At 41.5% G+C, this 19,342-nt stretch overlaps 1 protein-coding gene across 1 annotated transcript in view; it reads right to left on the bottom strand.

The window, feature by feature from the left end:
* PKD1L1 (polycystin 1 like 1, transient receptor potential channel interacting) overlaps positions 1-19,342 on the bottom strand; it is a 201,059-nt gene that overhangs the window by 180,038 nt on the left and 1,679 nt on the right. The window contains exons 2-5 of the mRNA XM_037837205.1: positions 17,877-17,985; positions 4,196-4,317; positions 1,803-1,927; positions 92-180 (exon numbers count right to left, since the gene is read on the bottom strand). Coding sequence (XP_037693133.1) covers positions 92-180; positions 1,803-1,927; positions 4,196-4,317; positions 17,877-17,985 — 445 coding nt within the window. The remainder of the gene's footprint in view (positions 1-91; positions 181-1,802; positions 1,928-4,195; positions 4,318-17,876; positions 17,986-19,342) is intronic.

Genomic DNA, 19,342 nt, shown 5'->3' with positions numbered 1-19,342 from the left:
TCAAACCTTGAATTTCACATCAACCTGTTCTTTGTAAGGCCTGGTTGTATGTTCAGAAAACCACGTTCTCTGCCACAGTTAACTGACATACCTGCCGGTACTGTTATCCCAATCTGGAGAAGTTGGTGTTTTTCCATGGACACAATTTAACATTGCTTTACTAGTTGTCTTCAAAATGTTCTGCAAGAAAACAATAACATAATTTGAGAGCTGCTTATAAAAGTCTAGTAAATTTGGGAAAGTAACATTATTTCCTTCAAAAAATAGTGACTGACCCCTGCTATGAGGTCTTTACCATGCATTAGAGAAGCAGCAGTGAACAAAATGGACAAGTTCCCCTGTTCTCATGGAAGCCAGATAATCAACAAAGAGAAATAAAATATGGCTGGTGGGTGTGGGGCTCTGTGGAAGGAGGAGGCAGGTAAGGAATTAGGAAACCTGGAGGGAGGGCAAAGGGACAATTTTGCATAGCGGGACCGTGGCAGGCCACTCTGCTAGGGCGGTGGGTGTCTGAGCATGGGGTTGAAGGGAGAGGCACAGAAAGCCATGCAAAATCGAGATTCCTGAGATGCCTGGGAGAGCATCTTCTAGGAGAGGGGCAGCCAGGTCAAAGTCTCTGATGAGGAGGCTTGTTGCCTTTATATAAGGTATATCAAAGAGGCCAGTGTGACTACAGCAATGAGAGTGAGCTCCAGGAGAGCACAGGGGATGGTGCCAGTGAGTTAGTGGGGGCTAGACAAAAGGTCTTTTCAAGCCAGAAGACTTTGAATTTTATTCTGAATGAGATAGAGGGTTTTGAGCACAAACATGGCACAAGTCTGTCTTTTGCTTTGGAATCACTAGACCGGGTGTTACACTGAAAAAAGACTGACGATGCAGGGTGAAGGCAGGGAGACTAGTTTAGACATGGGTCACCACGGAGGTGGCAAGAAATGATCCTTTCTGGGTGCCTTTAGAAGCTAGTACAGATAGGATAAGCTGCTGGATGGGAAATGAGCTGTGAGCAGAAGGAAGAACCCAAGGAAAATTCTGAGGTGCCCGACCTAAGCAACTTAAGAGCATAGGCTGAGGGTGGGGGTGTTGGTAGACAGCTGGAGAGCTGCAGGAAGCTTATTACTGTCATGATGTCATGCAACTTTTATCAAAGAGTCCCACCGACCTCTGCTTTGTCCAACTGCAGCTTTTCATTGCATAGGAACTACAAGTTTCTGTCCAGTGCAAAATGGCAAGGAAGAGAGCCCAGCTTGAGAGGAAGGTGAGAAAAGTGCATTGCAAACTAGGGTTGTTTTTGTTCTGCTCTCTTTCTCTCTCCACACCCCTCACTCTATAGACCATTTCCTTGCTCCTCACTTCCATTAAAATGTAGTTGTCCCCTTTCCCATGCCTTCAGAGCCCTGAAATCTGTTGGTTATTTGGATAAATGAATCTACTCATTATGCCTCCAGGTAACACACACTCATTTTAATAGGAGCCTTCAATGAGCTGTTCTCCAAAACACAGGGTTTTGAGTGACATCGGGTGACTGCAGAAGCCTGCCTCGTGCAGGGGCCTTGTGAGGTGTAGGTCCTGCTCTCCTGGACCCTTTGTCTTCTGAGGTTCATTCTAGTTTGTCACAACAGAATTGAGCTATAAAACTTAAATTGGCTTCATTGACACAAACATACATGTAATTAAATGATACCTAATGAATGGCTGAAATATAGCGGCTTTTTTACTTTTTGAGCTATACTTTAAGTGTGTACTGTTTCAGGAAGAAAAGCTCAATCCTCCCAGATAGAGAAGCAGCAAGTTCCAAGAAATACCTTCTCCCACGAAGCCAATGAGGATGAGTTCTTGAATCCCATGTCTTCTGCCTTTCCTTTCAAAACACATGGAGGCCAGTCCGACCCCTCATCACTCACAAGAAGCACACGATCAGCACAGACCCCTAGAGAAGAGGAAACAATCGATTCTGACAACTGAACTGAACTGTGAAGGGAACAAGTTTCACATTCTCATAAACAGAAGACACAGCATTATATATAAGACTGACGCCACCGTGGAGAATATGCCAGGGTAACAGTGTCGCAGAACAGGTTCCTTTGGGGTAGACTTCTGATTGGGTTGCTGGGCCCTGCATTTTGTGTCTTAGATGTGCGCATAAACTAGGCAATGAGAGGGAACCAGGCCACAGAACTCATGAAAACAATGCTCTCTTTCAGGAGATACATCGAGGATATAGTCCTAAAATTGTGAGGGTTAAGGGATCCTGTATCAGGTGAATATATATGAAAAGGGAAGAAAGCTCAACCCATAGGAAGTGTCAGGGGATTTGATGGGCAAACATGAAGATGATTAAAGACATTCTAAAGTTTAAAAGCTTGGGTGTTTACAAACAGGAGCTCTGATGTGACCTGAGAAAGGGACTGACCAACATTCACTCTTCCCCATCTCTGGGGTCAAGAAGTCCACCCCACAAGCATGGCCAGCATCCACCCAGTCATGGGGGAGCTGATGAAACAAGAATGCACACAGTTGAAAAGTGTTGACGCTGGTTCCAGGATATTTGTGTTGCCATTCTCATGACTTTTACTGATGCTTGGAATTTTCCAAAAGTTGAAGAAGTTTTGTGCTGAGACCTGACTCTACAAAGAGCCCCACTCAGCAAGAAGCCAGGCAGCTGCAGTCAGTGCAAGAGCTGACTTCCATAGCAGGCTCCAATCCATTCATTAAAGGATGGACAAGGCGCCCCTTGGTGAAAAGTTCTTCATCCACAGAGCGGGAGAAAGGCAGCAGTGGGGGGTGGGGGGTGGGGGTGGTGAGGGTGAGAAAAGGAAGTAGGTACACTGTGTTAGTTTTCTCTTTGGTTTGTGTGCTATGTAAGGGCATCAGTTTCTGTCTAATTCCTTTGACACTCAGTCTTCTATTTTGATCATCTTCATTCAGGGTAGGGAGGAGAATGGAGATCTACCTAAAGTCCTAGCTGTGCTAGGACATTACTAAGCATCTGGCTAGGCTATTTTTCTACTTGATTGGTCAAGCCAGACTGGCCTGATTGTTACTGGGAGGGTATTTCATGGATGGATTTACTTCAGTAGTTAGTTGATTGCATCTATGGCTGACAACATCTACAGTTAAGTAAGGAGATTCCCGTCAGCAATCATCCAATCAGTTTTAGGTCATTAAGTCACAACTGAGAATTTCAGAAGACAGAAAGAAGAATTCTGGCCTCTTCTTCAGCCAGCCAGCTTCTCCTGGGGTATTCAACTTCCCCTTTAACAGAGTTTCCAGCTTGTGGACTGCCTACAGAATTCAGGGCAGGGGATTTGCAGTCCCCACTGTCATGTGAGCCCATTCCTATAAATCTCTCTAGAGAACTCCAATAAAGCCTCCTAACATAAGGACACGCTTTCAAATTTTGTGAAATCTCCACCAACTCCATCCAAGAAGTTATGCAGGCATTCAGTGTTCCCTCAATTTTCCACAATGCTTTCAACTTTCTAGGATGGTATTAAATCCAATCCAAATATTTTGAGACAATGCCACTATTTATTATAAAGAGTCTGGTATTTGGTATCCTATGTTAATAAGAACTGAAGGAAATTAATTTAAGGCCAATGTTTCTAAGAGTTCTTTAAAAATATGATTACAAGTTTAATTGACTTGCCAATAACAGGATAAGCCTATATGTGCCAATTTAGATAGGAAATGAATTCCTGAACTGTCTATGCCCATGAAGAAGAAATATTTTTTAAAATCTTTGAATGCACTGGAATAGTAAAGAAACTTTTGTTTCTCTAAAACCAGTCAATCATCAAGGTTACTGGAGTCAAATTATCTGAGGAGAAATTCTGACCTCCTTAAACAAGCTGGCATAACCCTGAATGAAAAAAAAATCACATATGGGAGAGGCAAGGAAAAAGGAACTAAATAAATGAAATGAGTCCCACATGATCTTCCCATGACATTCCCATGCTTTGCATTGTTTTTAACACTGATGTCAGAGCCTCACCCTCACCACTTAAATCAGGTTCTGTAGTGGTTTTTAAAGTTCCTCAGATTGATCAAATGCATAGTCTGAGTTGAGAACTCTAAAAATCCCTTCAATTTAAAGGAACACTGGCAATTAAGTTTCAGGCAACTCTTTAGGATTTTTATTAGAAAATTAATAATGGGAATAGTCTCTTGTGTGATGTCCCCTTCCTGAAGGCCTTACCAGTTTGCACTCCATCAGGGAGAAGGCAGAGGCTGCAGTTACAAAGATGAAAGCCCCTGTTCTTCCTGGCTCTCACAGTCAGCAAGCTGTCCAAGGAAAGTAAGCAACTGGCCCAGAGATTCCTAAAGGGGATGGGAAGCAAATGGAGGAATAAACCAATTAAGTACAATTATTTATTCACAATCATCTTATGACCACTGTTCCATCCATATCGACATATTTCCGTCATAAATTAAGCACACAACTGGTTGCCATAAAAATGAAAAAGAGAAATAGCAGGTTGTTTCTAAATGACAGTCATATGGATTTTTTTATTTATTTATTTTATTTTTTTATTTTACTTTGCTTCCCAAAGGTGGAGACCGTGGCCAAAGATTAACTTAAATCTATTTCTCACCTGGCTATTACAACAGTCTCCTAAACAGTCTTGTTGTCTCTCTCCCTGATCTCCCCGGGTTCATCCTCTCCTTTGCAGCCCATCCATGCTCAGATGCCCAGAGCAGACCCTGCTGAGCTCATGGCTACAGTTCTGATGCCTCCAGCCTCTGCATCTCAGCCTCCCTCTCTTCCTGCCTCCTATTCCCTCTCCTTGACATTCCCTCTCAGATCCTGAAACCCTCAACTATGAGCCATGTTCTTCCACCTCTTTGTGACTGTGACATGCTCTTGAAATGACTAGCATGAAACCAACAGCTACAAGAATATGTATCAGGTGACAGACACAAAGCTAAGTGTCTTACCATAGACTTTCCCATTTAATCTTTTTTTTTTACTATTATTTATTTTTATTTTTATTTTTTTAATCTTCATTTTATTGAGATATATTCACATACCACGCAGTCATACAAAACAAATCGTACTTTCAATTGTTCACAGTACCATTACATAGTTGTGCATTCATCACCTAAATCAATCCCTTACACCTTCATTAGCACACACACAAAAATAACAAGAATAATAATTAGAGTGAAAAAGAGCAATTGAAGTAAAAAAGAACACTGGGTACCTTTGTCTGTTTGTTTCCTTCCCCTGTTTTTCTACTCATCCATTCATAAACTAGACAAAGTGGAGTGTGGTCCTTATGGCTTTCCCAATCCCATTGTCACCCCTCATAAGCTACATTTTTATACAACTGTCTTCGAGATTCATGGGTTCTGGGTTGTAGTTTGATAGTTTCAGGTATCCACCACCAGCTACCCCAATTCTTTAGAACCTAAAAACGGTTGTCTAAATTGTGCGTAAGAGTGCCCACCAGAGTGACCTCTCGGCTCCTTTTGGAATCTCTCTGCCACTGAAGCTTATTTCATTTCCTTTCACATCCCCCTTTTGGTCAAGAAGATGTTCTCCGTCCCACGATGCCGGGTCTACATTCCTCCCCGGGAGTCATATTCCACGTTGCCAGGGAGATTCACTCCCCTGGGTGTCTGATCCCACGTAGGGGGGAGGGCAGTGATTTCACCATTCAAGTTGGCTTAGCCAGAGAGAGAGGGCCACATCTGAGCAACAAAGAGGCATTCAGGAGGAGGCTCTTAGGCACAACCATAGGGAGGCCTAGCCTCTCCTTTGCAGCAACTGTCTTCCCAAGGGTAAAACCTATGGTAGAGGGCTCAACCCATCAAACCACCAGTCCCCTATGTCTGTGGTCATGTTAGCAGCCATGGAGGTGGGGTAGGCCAATACCCCTGCATTCTCCACAGGCTCCTCAAGAAGGCACTACATCTTTTTTTTTCCTTGTTTTTCTGTTTTTTTTTTTAACTTTCCCTTCTTTTTTAAATCAACTGTATGAAAAAAAGGTAAAAAGAAAACAAACATACAATAAAAGAACATTTCAAAGAGACCATAACAAGGGAGTAAGAAAAAGACAACTAACCTAAGATAACTGCTTAACTTCCAACATGTTCCTACTTTACCCCAAGAAAGTTACCTAATATAGCAACATTTCTGTGAACTTGTTCCTACTATATCCATCAGAAATTAACAGACCATAGTCATTCCTGGGCATCCCCAGAACGTTAAATAGCTTATCTGTTCTCCTTGGATTATTGTTCCCTCTTCCTTAATTGCTCTCTATTGATAGTTCCCCTACATTGTACATTATAAACCATTTGTTTTACATTTTTCAAAGTTCACATTAGTGGTAGCATATAATATTTCTCTTTTTGTGCCTGGCTTATTTCGCTCACCATTATGTCTTCAAGGTTCATCCATGTTGTCATATGTTTCACGAGATCGTTCCTTCTTACTGCCGCGTAGTATTCCATCGTGTGTATATACCACATTTTATTTATCCACTCATCTGTTGAAGGACATTTGGGTTGTTTCCATCTCTTGGCAATTGTGAATAATGCTGCTATGAACATTGGCGTGCAGATATCTGTTCGTGTCACTGCTTTCCGATCTTCCGGGTATATACCGAGAAGTGCAATCGCTGGATCGAATGGTAACTCTATATCTAGTTTTCTAAGGAACTGCCAGACTGACTTCCAGAGTGGCTGAACCATTATACAGTCCCACCAACAATGAATAAGAGTTCCAATTTCTCCACATCCCCTCCAGCATTTGTAGTGTCCTGTTTGTTTAATGGCAGCCATTCTAGCCCGTGTTAGATGGTATCTCATTGTGGTCTTAATTTGCATCTCTCTAATAGCTAGTGAAGCTGAACATTTTTTCATGTGTTTCTTGGCCATTTGTATTTCCTCTTCAGAGAACTGTCTTTTCATATCTTTTGCCCATTTTATAATTGGGCTGTCTGTACTATTGTCATTGAGTTGTAGGATTTCTTTATATATGCAAGATATCAGTCTTTTGTCAGATACATGGTTTCCAAAAATTTTTTCCCATTGAGTTGGCTGCCTCTTTACCTTTTTGAGAAATTCCTTTGAGGTGCAGAAACTTCTAAGCTTGAGGAGTTCCCATTTATCTATTTTCTCTTTTGTTGCTTGTGCTTTGGGTGTAAAGTCTAGGAAGTGGCCGCCTAATACAAGGTCTTGAAGATGTTTTCCTACATTATCTTCTAGGAGTTTTATGGTACTTTCTTTTATATTGAGATCTTTGGTCCATTTTGAGTTAATTTTTGTGTAGGGGGTGAGGTAGGGGTCCTCTTTCATTCTTTTGGATATGGATATCCAACTCTCCCAGCCCCATTTGTTGAAAACACCATTATGACTCAGTTCAGTGACTTTGGGGGCCTTATCAAAGATCAGTCGGCCATAGATCTGAGGGTCTATCTCCGAATTCTCAATTCGATTCCATTGATCTATATGTCTATCTTTGTGCCAGTACCATGCTGTTTTGGCAACTGTGGCTTTGTAATAAGCTCCAAAGTCAGGGAGTGTAAGTCCTCCCACTTGGTTTTTCTTTTTTAGAGTGTCTTTAGCAATTCGAGGCATCTTCCCTTTCCAAATAAATTTGATAACTAGCTTTTCCAAGTCTGCAAAGTAGGTTGTTGGAATTTTGATTGGGATTGCATTGAATCTGTAGATGAGTTTGGGTAGAATTGACATCTTAATGACATTTAGTCTTCCTATCCATGAACATGGAATATTTTTCCATCTTTTAAGGTCCCCTTCTATTTCTTTTAGTAGAGTTATGTAGTTTTCTTTGTATAGGTCTTTTACATCTTTGGTTAAGTTTATTCCTAGGTACTTGATTTTTTTAGTTGCTATTGAAAATGGTATCTTTTTCTTGAGTGTCTCTTCAGTTTGTTCATTTCTAGCATATAGAAACATTACTGACTTATGTGCATTAATCTTGTATCCCGCTACTTTGCTAAATTTGTTTATTAGTTCCAGTAGCTGTATCGTCGATTTCTCAGGGTTTTCCAGATATAAGATCATATCATCTGCAAACAATGACAGTTTTACTTCTTCTTTTCCAATTTGGATGCCTTTTATTTCTTTGTCTTGCCGGATTGCCCTGGCTAGCACTTCCAGCACAATGTTGAATAACAGTGGTGACAGCCGGCATCCTTGTCTTGTTCCTGATCTTAGAGGGAAGGCTTTCAGTCTCTCACCGTTGAGTACTATGCTGGCTGTGGGTTTTTCATATATGCTCTTTATCATGTTGAGGAAGTTTCCTTCAATTCCTACCTTTTGAAGTGTTTTTATCAAAAAGGGATGTTGGATTTTGTCAAATGGTTTTTCAGCATCTATTGAGATGATCAATTGATTTTTCCCTTTTGACTTGTGAATGTGTTGTAATACATTGATTGATTTTCGTATGTTGAACCATCCTTGCATGCCTGGAATGAACCCCACTTGGTCATGGTGTATGATTTTTTTAATGTGTCTTTGGATTCGATTTGCAAGTATTTTGTTGAGGGTTTTTGCATCTATATTCATTAGGGAGATTGGCTGGTAGTTTTCCTTTTTTGTAGCATCTTTGCCTGGTTTTGGTATTAGATTGATGCTAGCTTCATAAAATGAGTTAGGTAGTGTTCCATTTTCTTCAATGTTCTGAAAGAGTTTGAGTAAGATTGGTGTCAGTTCTTTCTGGAAATTTTGGTAGAATTCCCCTGTGAAGCCATCTGGCCCTGGGCATTTATTTGTGGGAAGATTTTTGATGACTGATTGGATCTCTTTGCTTGTGATGGGTTGGTTGAGGTCTTCTATTTCTTCTCTGGTCAGTCTAGGTTGTTCATATGTTTCCAGGAAATTGTCCATTTCTTCTACATTATCCAGTTTGTTGCCATACAGTTGTTCATAATATCCTCTTATAATTTTTTTAATTTCTTCAGGATCCGCAGTTATGTCACCTTTTTCATTCATTATTTTGTTTATATGGGTCTTCTCTCTTTTTGATTTTGTCAGTCTAGCTAGGGGCTTGTCAATCTTGTTGATCTTCTCAAAGAACCAACTTTTGGTGATATTTATCCTCTCTGTTGTTTTTTTGTTCTCTATGTCATTTATTTCTGCTTTAATCTTGTTATTTCTTTTCTTCTACTTGGTTTAGGATTGGTTTGCTGTTCATTTTCTAGCTTCTTCAGTTGATCCATTAGTTCTTTGATTTTGGCTCTTTCTTCCTTTTTAATATATGCGTTTAGTGCTATAAATTTCCCCCTTAGCACTGCTTTTGCTGCATCCCATAGGTTTTGGTATGTTGTGTTCTCATTTTCATTCGTCTCTATATATTTAGCAATTTCTCTTGCTATTTCTTCTTTAACCCACTGATAGTTTAGGAGTGTGTTCTTTAACCTCCAGGTATTTGTGAATTTTCTAAATCTCTGATGGTTATTGACTTCTAATTGTATTCCATTGTGGTCAGAGAATGTGCTTTGAATAATTTCAATCTTTTTAAATTTATTGAGGCTTGTTTTATGTCCCAGCATAAGATCTATTCCGGAGAAAGTTCCATGAGCACTAGAAAAGTATGTGTATCCTGGTGATTTGGGATGTAATGTTCTGTATATATCTGTTAAATCTAATTCATTTATCAGATTGTTTAGGTTTTCAGTTTCCTTATTGGTCTTCTGTCTGGTCGATCTATCTATAGGAGAGAGTGATGTGTTGAAGTCTCCCACAATTATTGTGGAAACATCAACAGCTTCCTTTAGTTTTGCCAGTGTTTCTCCCACGTATTTTGTGGCACCTTGATTGGGTGCATAGACATTTACGATTGTTATTTCTTCTTGCTGAATTGCCCCTTTTATTAGTATGTAGTGGCCTTCTTTGTCTCTCAAAACATCCCTGCATTTAAAGTCTATTTTATCTGAGATTAATATTGCTACATCTGCTTTCTTTTGGCTGTAGCTTGCATGAAATATTTTTTTCCATCCTTTCACTTTCAGTTTCTTTGTGTCCCTGTGTCTAAGATGAGTCTCTTGTATGCAACATATTGATGGTTCATTTTTTTTGATCCATTCTGCGAATCTATATCTTTTAATTGGGGAGTTTAATCCATTTACATTCAACGTTATAACCTTGAAGGCATTTCTTGAATCAGCCATCTTATTCTTTGGTTTATGTTTGTCATATTTTTCCCCTCTGTCTATTAATATCCTTTATTGTACCCATACCGAATCTCTTTAGTACTGAACCTTTCTCCAAGTCTCTCTGTCCTTTCTTTGTTTCTCTGTCTGTAGGGCTACTTTAGTATCTCCAGTAGGGCAGGTCTCTTGTTAGCAAATTCTCTCAGCATTTGTTTGTCTGTGAAAAATTTAAGCTCTCCCTCAAATTTGAAGGAGAGCTTTGCTGGATAAAGTATTCTTGGCTGGAAATTTTTCTCACTCAGAATTTTAAATATATCGTGCCACTGCCTTCTCGCCTCCATGGTGGCTGCTGAGTAGTCACTACTTAGTCTTATGCTGTTTGCTTTGTATGTGGTGAATTGCTTTTCTCTTGCTGCTTTCAGAACTTGCTCCTTCTCTTCTGTGTTTGACAGTGTGATCAGTATATGTCTCGGAGTGGGTTTATTTGGATTTATTCTATTTTGAGTTCGCTGAGCATTTATGATTTGTGTATTTATGTTGTTTAGAAAATTTGGGAAGTTTTCCCCAACAATTTCTTTGAATACTCTTCCTAGACCTTTACCCTTTTCTTCCCCTTCTGGGACACCAATGAGTCTTATATTCGGACGTTTCATATTATCTATCATATCCCTGAGGTCCATTTCGATGTTTTCAATTTTTTTCCCCATTCTTTCTTTTATGCTTTCATTTTCCATTCTGTCATCTTCCAGGTCACTGACTCATTGTTCAACTTCCTCTAGTCTTGTACTATGAGTGTCCAGAATCTTTTTAATTTGGTCAACAGTTTCTTTAATTTCCATAAGATCATCCATTTTTTTATTTAGTCTTGCAATGTCTTCTTTATGCTCTTCTAGGGTCTTCTTGATTTCCTTTGTATCCCGTACTATGGTCTCATTGTTCATCTTTAGTTCTTTGAGTAGCTGCTCTAGGTGCTGTGTCTCTTCTGACCTTTTGATTTGGGTGCTTGGGCTTGGGTTATCCATATCGTCTGGTTTTTTCATATGCTTTATAATTTTCTGTTGTTTTTGGCCTCTTGGCATTTGCTGAACTTGATAGGGTTCTTTTAGGATTTGTAGACCAATTGAAGTCCTTATCTCTAATTTATCAGATCTACAGCTTCGTGGAGTACACTTTCTCTATCTAACCAGCAGGTGGCGTCCACGAGCCACCTGTTCTCCACAAGCCAGTTCTCCCCTGCTTAGCCTTTTTGGTGAGTGGGGGAGTGAGTCTTGTGGGGTCCAATTGGTGTACCAAGCTTGCGTGTGTACTTGGTGTTGCCTGCCCTGTATATGGGGCGTGTTTCTGGACAGTCAGGGAGGGGGGGTGGCCCTAACAATCAAATCTCCCTGATGATCCTAGAGTTTTAAAGCTGCTGCAATAGTCTAATCCTTCAGTTCAGTCCTGCCACAGTTTGTCTCTGCCACTGACCCACAAGTCCTTGGTATTGGCGTATGGCTCCTGAGACTTGCAAGTGGGCCCCTCTTCCAGGCTGTGCACCCCGGGTCCTCTGTTGAGGGATGACTGTGCTATATCACAGGTGAGTGCCGTCCCCCCAGGGCAGTTCTGGGCTGCTGGGCTGTGTAGGGAGGCTCCCAGTCTGCTGAAATGATGGCTGAATGGGGCTTTGTTAATTCACACTGCTCCACCTTCCCAACTCTGGGACAATCAGCTGAGGTTGCAGGGAAGGCTAATGTCCACGCCCAGTTTTGTGGTGTGTGCCTGTTATTTGAAGCACTTCCGTCACACTGGGTTGTCTGGGGCAGCTCTGGGCTATGGGGCTGGCGATGGGCAGGAGTGTTTCCTGTCCACCAGGATGATGGCTGTGAGCAGACACCCCCCTTTTCTTGGGAAGTTGTGGTGTTTAGTGAATTTTCTCAGCCACTGGATTATTGCCTTTTGTCTCAGAGCTCTCTTAGTTCTGCTCTTGACTTGACCTGCCCAAATTGCAAGTCTTTGAAGCTTTCTGTATTGGGCTTCTTAGAGTAATTGTTTTAGAAAAAGAAAAAAGGATTAAAAAAAAAAAAAAAAGGGCCCTCCTCAGAGATCTAATGGGTTATTGAAATGCTAAGAGACAAAGCAACCAGGGCCATTAAGGAAAGGTCCACAGGGCAGAGAGATCAGCTCTTCTTCGGGATTTGCATATGTGCCTCAGGGCCTGAGCTCTGCCCTTCCCCTTTCTATGTTCACCAGAACTCCAAAAATCCTCCGCTTTTATTTTGGAGTTTTTCGTGTTGTTTTTTTTCTATGCCTGTCTCCTCTCTGCTGGGCTGGCTGCTCTCAGATTCTCTGGTGTCTGGTCTCAGTCTATCTATGGTTGGAGTTTGGATCAGTAGAATGAGTTTCCGATAAGGGCTGCCACTGCAGTTCTCCCTTCTCCTTCCCGGAGCTGACAGCCCCTCCTCCCAGGGGACTGAGCCTGGCAGGGAGGGGCGCGGGTCCCCTGGCCGCAAAAACTTACAGATTTCGCTGATCTCAGCAGTTTCACGTTTTCATGAGTGTTGTATGAAGTATGCCCAAAGTCAGATTGCTCTGTGGTGCCCAGTCCACGCAGTTCCTGGCTTTCTACCTACTTTCCTGGAGGAGTAACTAAAACATACAGCTCACCAGTCCGCCATCTTGCCCCGCCTCTCCCATTTAATCTTCATGACAAATCTGTGAGGTTAAGTGTGATTACTTTTTAAGATGACACCACTGGGGCCTGGGAAAATAAATTAACTTGGCAGTGCTCATATTGATTCTAAGTGGGAATTTAAACCTAGTTGAAAATTAATCTAAAGCCATTGCTCATTCCATTCCACCTTCCCCTCGAGCGTGTCCCCTGGCTGGCTCTTCCAAGAGGGAGACTCCTTCAAAGAGCTCAAGTTGTAGCTCAAAGATCAACCCTGCTGGGAGGTCTCCCATTTCTCAACCCCTTGCCTACAGACCACAAGCTTCCCAGATCTCTGTGCCTCATAACTATTAGACAACCAATAAATATCAGAGTAGCATGAATTCTGTAGCCCTGAACTAGGGTGCAAGTTATCTGGGTTCTGGTCTTGACTCGACTGGCAACTTATCCAGTGGTTATCCCAGATTCACTCAGCTTCCAGCTACAAAATGCAGGAGTGATGCCAGGACACTTTCCCATATCTCCTGCTGGTACAGAGGCAGCTGGGCTGGAGGTTAAAGGGTCAGGCCCTGACCTTGGATTACTTGGGTTTTAAGTCCAGCTTCACAAATTCCTAGAGAGACCTGAGTTACTTAACTTCTTTCTCTGTAAGACAGGAATGATCCGGTACCCACTTCATGGGCTGCAGGGAGGGTTGCATGAGCTGGTGATTAGAACTCCCCCAGAAAGGGGCACGTGCTTATCAACAGTTAGGTGCTAGTCTCATCTTAGAGACTGAGTTTCACCTCTCCCTTGACAATGCAGTTGACTCTGTAATATTTTTTTTCCTTCCTTGGGCTTCTATAAAATCTAGAGGATATATATTTTTAAAAAATTTTTTATTGTAGTAATGTATATCCTATTCAATATTTCCCATTTTAACCACTTTCAAATGTACAATTCAGTACACTTTTACATTCACAATTTTGTGCTACCATCACCAACATCCATTACTCAAATGTTGTCATCACCTTCAACAGAAATTCTGTACCCATTAAACAGTAACTTCCCATTCCCTTCACCTCTGGCCCCTGGTAAACTGTAATCTACTTTCTGTCTCTAAGAATTTGCTTATTATATAAGTGAGGTCACATCGTATTTGTCTTTTTGTTTCTGGCTCATTTCACTCAACATGATGTCTTCAAGGTTCATCCATGTTGCTGCTTGTATCTTTCATTCCTCTTTACAGCTGAATAATATTCCATTGTATGGCTATGCCACATTTTGTTTATCCACTCATCTATTGATGGACACTTTGGTTGCTTCCACCTTTTGGCTATTGCAAATAGTGCTGCTATGATCATTGGTGTACAAATATCTGTCCGAGTCCCTGCTTTCAATTCTTTGGGGTATATACCAAGAATAGAGGGTACAGATTTTAAACAAAACTTTCACAAAGATAAGGTGTATTTTTAAGTCTGGTTCTTGATGCAGTAACCAAGATGCCGCCACTAGATGGCAGAAAAGCACATTACTTAGAATTGCTGGGGAAATTTGGGGAGGTGAGGGAAGGAACTGTATTTTGAGAGATGGTCACAATGTTTGTCTTTCATTAAACTACTGAATAAGTCCTGGCATTTTCCTTGCCTACAGTCAACTACCTGTGTCTTGCAAAGACCAGTGAAATAAGGAAATAAAAAAGGGAAAAAAAAGAAAAAGTGACAATTTGGAATCATGCAAATCATACTGAACAACATAAAGGAATTTCTACAATTATTTGGAGAGCAGATAACATTGAGGAAAAAGGACCAACCTAACCATATTCATTAATACCCCACACCCCATGTCTGTGAGTCTATCTGCCTATTTCTTGGCCTGACACAGGTTAAATAACCTTTGCACAGGCCATGCTTCCAGACCCTCCTTCATGAGGGCCCCATGCGCTGGGAAGGAGACACCCTGATGACTGGATGACTTCTAGCTGCAAAGTAGGAAAAACATTCCTAACTTGGTCTATAGTTAGCCCTCAAAAACTAACTCCCCCCTGAAGGTGAGAAGTGGGAAACACAACCCCAGTAAAGGAAAACTCGAATTAGGTGTTTATTCCCAAATCACAAAATGGGGATTTGTCAAGGATAATTTAAATATGAGACTTTTGTTTCCTGATGCCAGAGAGAAGGATTTAGCCCCCCAGACTGTAGCAATAGCATCAAGCATCATTTTCACAGATCCATTAATTTTCCATAGTAGCACTTAGGTAGCAGAGTCATGGGATGCTCGGATGGCTTCATTCTTAGTTAACTGTGCACTCTTCAGTGGAAGGCAGTCCTGTTGATGGCACTTCTAACATTTGTCTCTGAGACATTTTTGAAGGTGTCTTAAGTGAACGAGTTGAACCAGGTGACTATTTAAAGTAAAATTACAGGTGTTTTAACACAGCGTAAGAACATTTTTGAGCAGTGTAGATGATTAAAACATTCATGCTATCTCAAGGAGCAGAGCTGCACATTTATTTTACACAAGTTCTGTTTTCTGCAATGAGTGACTGAGTCACAGCTCCCCATACAGGCGGCCAGCCACCTGCCTCCTTCTCCATGCAAGGCCCTTGGATTCACCTGGTGAGAATGCTGGCATTCGGATACTTTCTCCCAGGTATACAAGCAGACATCAGCAGGGAGGACTAGAGGTAACTTGGTTTTCCCCAGGGATTAAGCTTCCTCAGAACACCCAGGAGAGACCATTTCCGTCATTAGTAAGTTGGGTATGGAGGAAAAATATTTTTGCTGCTCAGTGAGAACAAGGTGGAAGCTTCAGAGAGCTCAGATTCCAACAGATATAAAATAAACTATACAGGTGAGTAGAAAAATGATCCTCTTTGTGTCCAAGGCTGGAATTTAATGGCAATAGTCTTGAGTGATTTTTTGCGTAATGGCTTTCCTTTAGTTCTTTTCATTTGTTTTTGTGTTCTTTTAATTGCCATGACTAATTGTTTAGATTGACCACTGTAACTCTAGGAATTCTCCTTATAAGGTTCTTTAATAGGACTCCAACTATCCTACCAAAACCACCTACAAAGGAAAATTTAGATAACCCAAGATCCTGGGAGACTGTGTTAAGTTTGATACGTCCGGGTTAGTTTCAGAAGTCAAGGAATGGAAGCATAAAGCATTCTGATTGTAAATGGATTGTGGTGGTCATATGGTGGAAGCAGATGGAATTGGGAAGAGAGAGGACACACACACACACACACACACACACACACACACACACAAATTTCCAGCCTAACTCTGTGGTATGGTGTCCATCCCATACAACCTCTTCTATTTCTGCAAACCAGATCAGCCACTGTCCACTTGAACCCAGGAGATCCCAAAAGGCCACAGGTTCAGAAATGGGGTCTTGATACCAATTACAATGGTTATTCCATCCGTGAATCTATTTGGTTTACAAGATGTAGAAATATATGGCGGAAAAAAAAGTGACTTCAACAACTTTACATCCTCTATTTTTCTTTTCCCTTTGTTCCTAAGAACTGAGGGATATACTCTCTGCAAGTCCATGATTGAGAATAGCAATGCATGGATGTCGAATAGTGCCAATGTGGAGACTTTGGGAGTTGGCAGGAGCTATGGAATTTAGAATAAAAGATAAGTGAGATAAGAAAAAAATAAATAAAGAAAAATAATTGTAGACAAAATCTGCCAATATTTGGGGGCAGCAACAAAAGGCAAAACAATTTCCAACAATTGATATGGCAAACCTTCTGTTAATGTGTGAGGACTTTCCTTGTCTTGGTTTACTTTAGGTTTCTTTGATAAAATGATGATGGCAAAAAAATAAATAAATAAATAATTCATACAATAAAAAGTAACAATGAAAAATAATTTTAAAATGATGATGGCAAACCATAAATAGGACACAGTCAGCTAAGAGGGGCGTAAATAACAGCCAACATTTATTAAGTATAATGTTTCACTTGATCTTTATAAATACCCTGAAGAGTTTAGAGATGCAAAAGCTGGGGCACTCAGAGATTTTAGAGGGGAGAAACCTGGAGCACAAGGAGGTTAAATGACTTGCCTGGGTCCCAGCTGTGACTCCAGAGCCCCTCTGCTGGGCACCCACTGAACAGGATATGCCCTCACCCAGCTCCCCTGCACCAGGCCAGGTGGCAGTCCTTGGACTGACTGAATTCTCACCTCTCAATGAGGTGGACCAGGAGCCTGAGGAAGGGGGAGTTGAATCAGCTTCCCAAAGTCCCACTGCCGGTACGCAGTCTGATGGCAAAGCATGGGGCACCACAGGGCCTCCATACAAGATGTGCATGTTGGTGTAAAAGGAGGCTGGGGAGAGGGTAAGGAAGTGTGAGAGGGAGAGTTAGAAAATAAAATCCATGGCTAGTCCACTTGTAATCTCTTAGGTTTGTACTAGATTTCTATTCCTGGGTTTCATGTTAGGGACCTGACAGAAAAGCAAATGGTTCTGGGCAAATGCAAGGGTGAAGGTGCTGCATGTCGTCTATGGCCAAAGCTGGCAGTTCTGAGAGCTCTGCTGACATCCTTGTTTTGCAGGAAGAGCTGGGAGGATTTCTCAGGATGAAGTCCCATCAGATGCCATCAGGAATAAATCCATCCCAGGATCCGAAGAGAACTGATCTCAAAAGGCCATCTGCACCATGTTACCACAAATTTTACTATGGGAACTGGCCCCCATGATCCAAGGGCTCTTCTCCCCAACTAGAGATGGCCCCAGGCCTTTTAGCTAAATGTGTATGTCCCAGGATGATGGCTTCTCCCAGTGAGACCTTAATAGCTCATGTGATCCTGGATGGCCACTTCGGGGCTTATACCTTTTGGCCAGAGAGTCAGAAAAGGTGTAAGATCCAGAATGTGACCACAGTAACACAAAATTGCCAGTGCTAAATCACAGATCAGTCATGGAAGCCAAAGTCACACTACCTATTCTCCTTAATTCTGTGTCTAGTTCTTCAATCTGGGCATCTCCTTACCAATCGCTACTGTTTTTTCTCCATTACAATAAAAGTGGACTATTTCTTTTGAATGAAAACTTGCTGCATGCCTACTTTAAAATATATCTTATTAAATTTTCCAAGAAAAGCAACAGCTCACCTTTCCTGGTGTTCAGAAAGGCCTTTAACCGACTTGTCGGCCGTCGGAAATGAGGTCTTCTCATGGGTTGGTGGGTCATAACTCAAGCAGTCTGTGTACCAGTTTCTTCCTAAAACACCCCAAAAACAATGAAATGGAGGAGTTTAAGGCTTCCAACTTCTGTCCTTATGAGGAGCTCAAGCAGGACACATGTGCTACCCAGAGGAAAAACACCAATACTTTTCTAACCAAGATAAGAGTTTATGTTTTCCTACCACTTTCAACTTTCTTCTTATTAAATATGCTTTAAGCAGGAATCTTTGTGTGTCTGCCTGAAATAATAGTTTGGATTATACTCCAGTAGGGAGGGTTTGTAAATGGCAGCTGAGAAAAGTCTAATACTAAAAAAGACACAGCTTTCAACAACTAAATTAGAGAATTGAATACCTTCCAGAAGAGTTTTTGTAAGGAAAAATAATAAGGAATTCCTAGACTCCCTCCAAGCTCACTAGGGTCCTATACCCTGCACCCTTTGGCCTCTCTTGGGGGATCTCATGAGCTGGCGTCTACACATCTTGCCTGTTTTCCTCATTTGTAATTCGGAGGATTAGACCGGGTCCTCCCCATCATAAAATGTTTGACTTTTTAAAAGCATTTCTTAGTTCCCTTAATCTTTTATACCACTATTTTAAACTTAATAGAGTGTTTATTCAACTTCTATGTTTTACCTAGAAAACTAGGTAATTTTTCCCTCTCTAGAAGACAGTGATTCCCAAAAGAATGAGAAAATCTTCTGACCGAGATTGTTCTCAAAGAGGAACATGAAAGGGCTCCTGGAAGGATGACGAAAGGGCCTGTGGGGAGTGGACTCAGGTAAATTTGTCTGAACCCTGTGTTTTACCAAACCTGCTGCGGCTCTGAAGAGTTACAGGTGAGTAAACAGAGCCTCAGTGCCTCGAAGCCCTCTGCAGGTTGCCTGGTCACTAACAGCGTCCTCCAAACTTCTGACCCTATCCTGTCAGCGCCTCTGGTTTCCTTCCACAGAGGTTGTTAGAGGTAAAACTCAGATATCTGAAGAACAGTGCATATTCCAGTTTTATGGGTGATGTGCTTTTCAATGCACTTGTGCCCATAGAAAGGATTTGTGGCAATCAAATACAAGGTGGACCCACAAAATCTCATCTCCAAAGCCCCTCCGGTTTCCTCCTAAACAGGAGGAAGTCTTTGTCACCTTCCTGTTAAATCTAAAGCCTCACTTGCAAAGCCCACAGTCCCCAGGGGGATAAAGAAGCCTGCTTATTTGGTCTTTTCCCAGTTGAACTCACATCCGAACTCAGCACATCAAAGGCACGAATGCCCGGACTGGCTCTGTTGCCTTTTCTTTCCATAGTGATAATAAAGGCCCATGTTTAAAGTTTAGGGAGTCAAGGGTGCTAACCAAAGTTGCTAGGTAACGAAAAGGAGCAGAGAATGTGATGTAGTGGAGG

This window comes from Choloepus didactylus, chromosome 5 (assembly GCF_015220235.1).
Source record: "Choloepus didactylus isolate mChoDid1 chromosome 5, mChoDid1.pri, whole genome shotgun sequence".
NCBI classification, from domain to species: domain Eukaryota; kingdom Metazoa; phylum Chordata; class Mammalia; order Pilosa; family Megalonychidae; genus Choloepus; species Choloepus didactylus.
The sequence above is the reverse complement of the archived record's forward strand: the minus strand, read 5'-3'. Positions and strand labels throughout refer to the sequence as shown.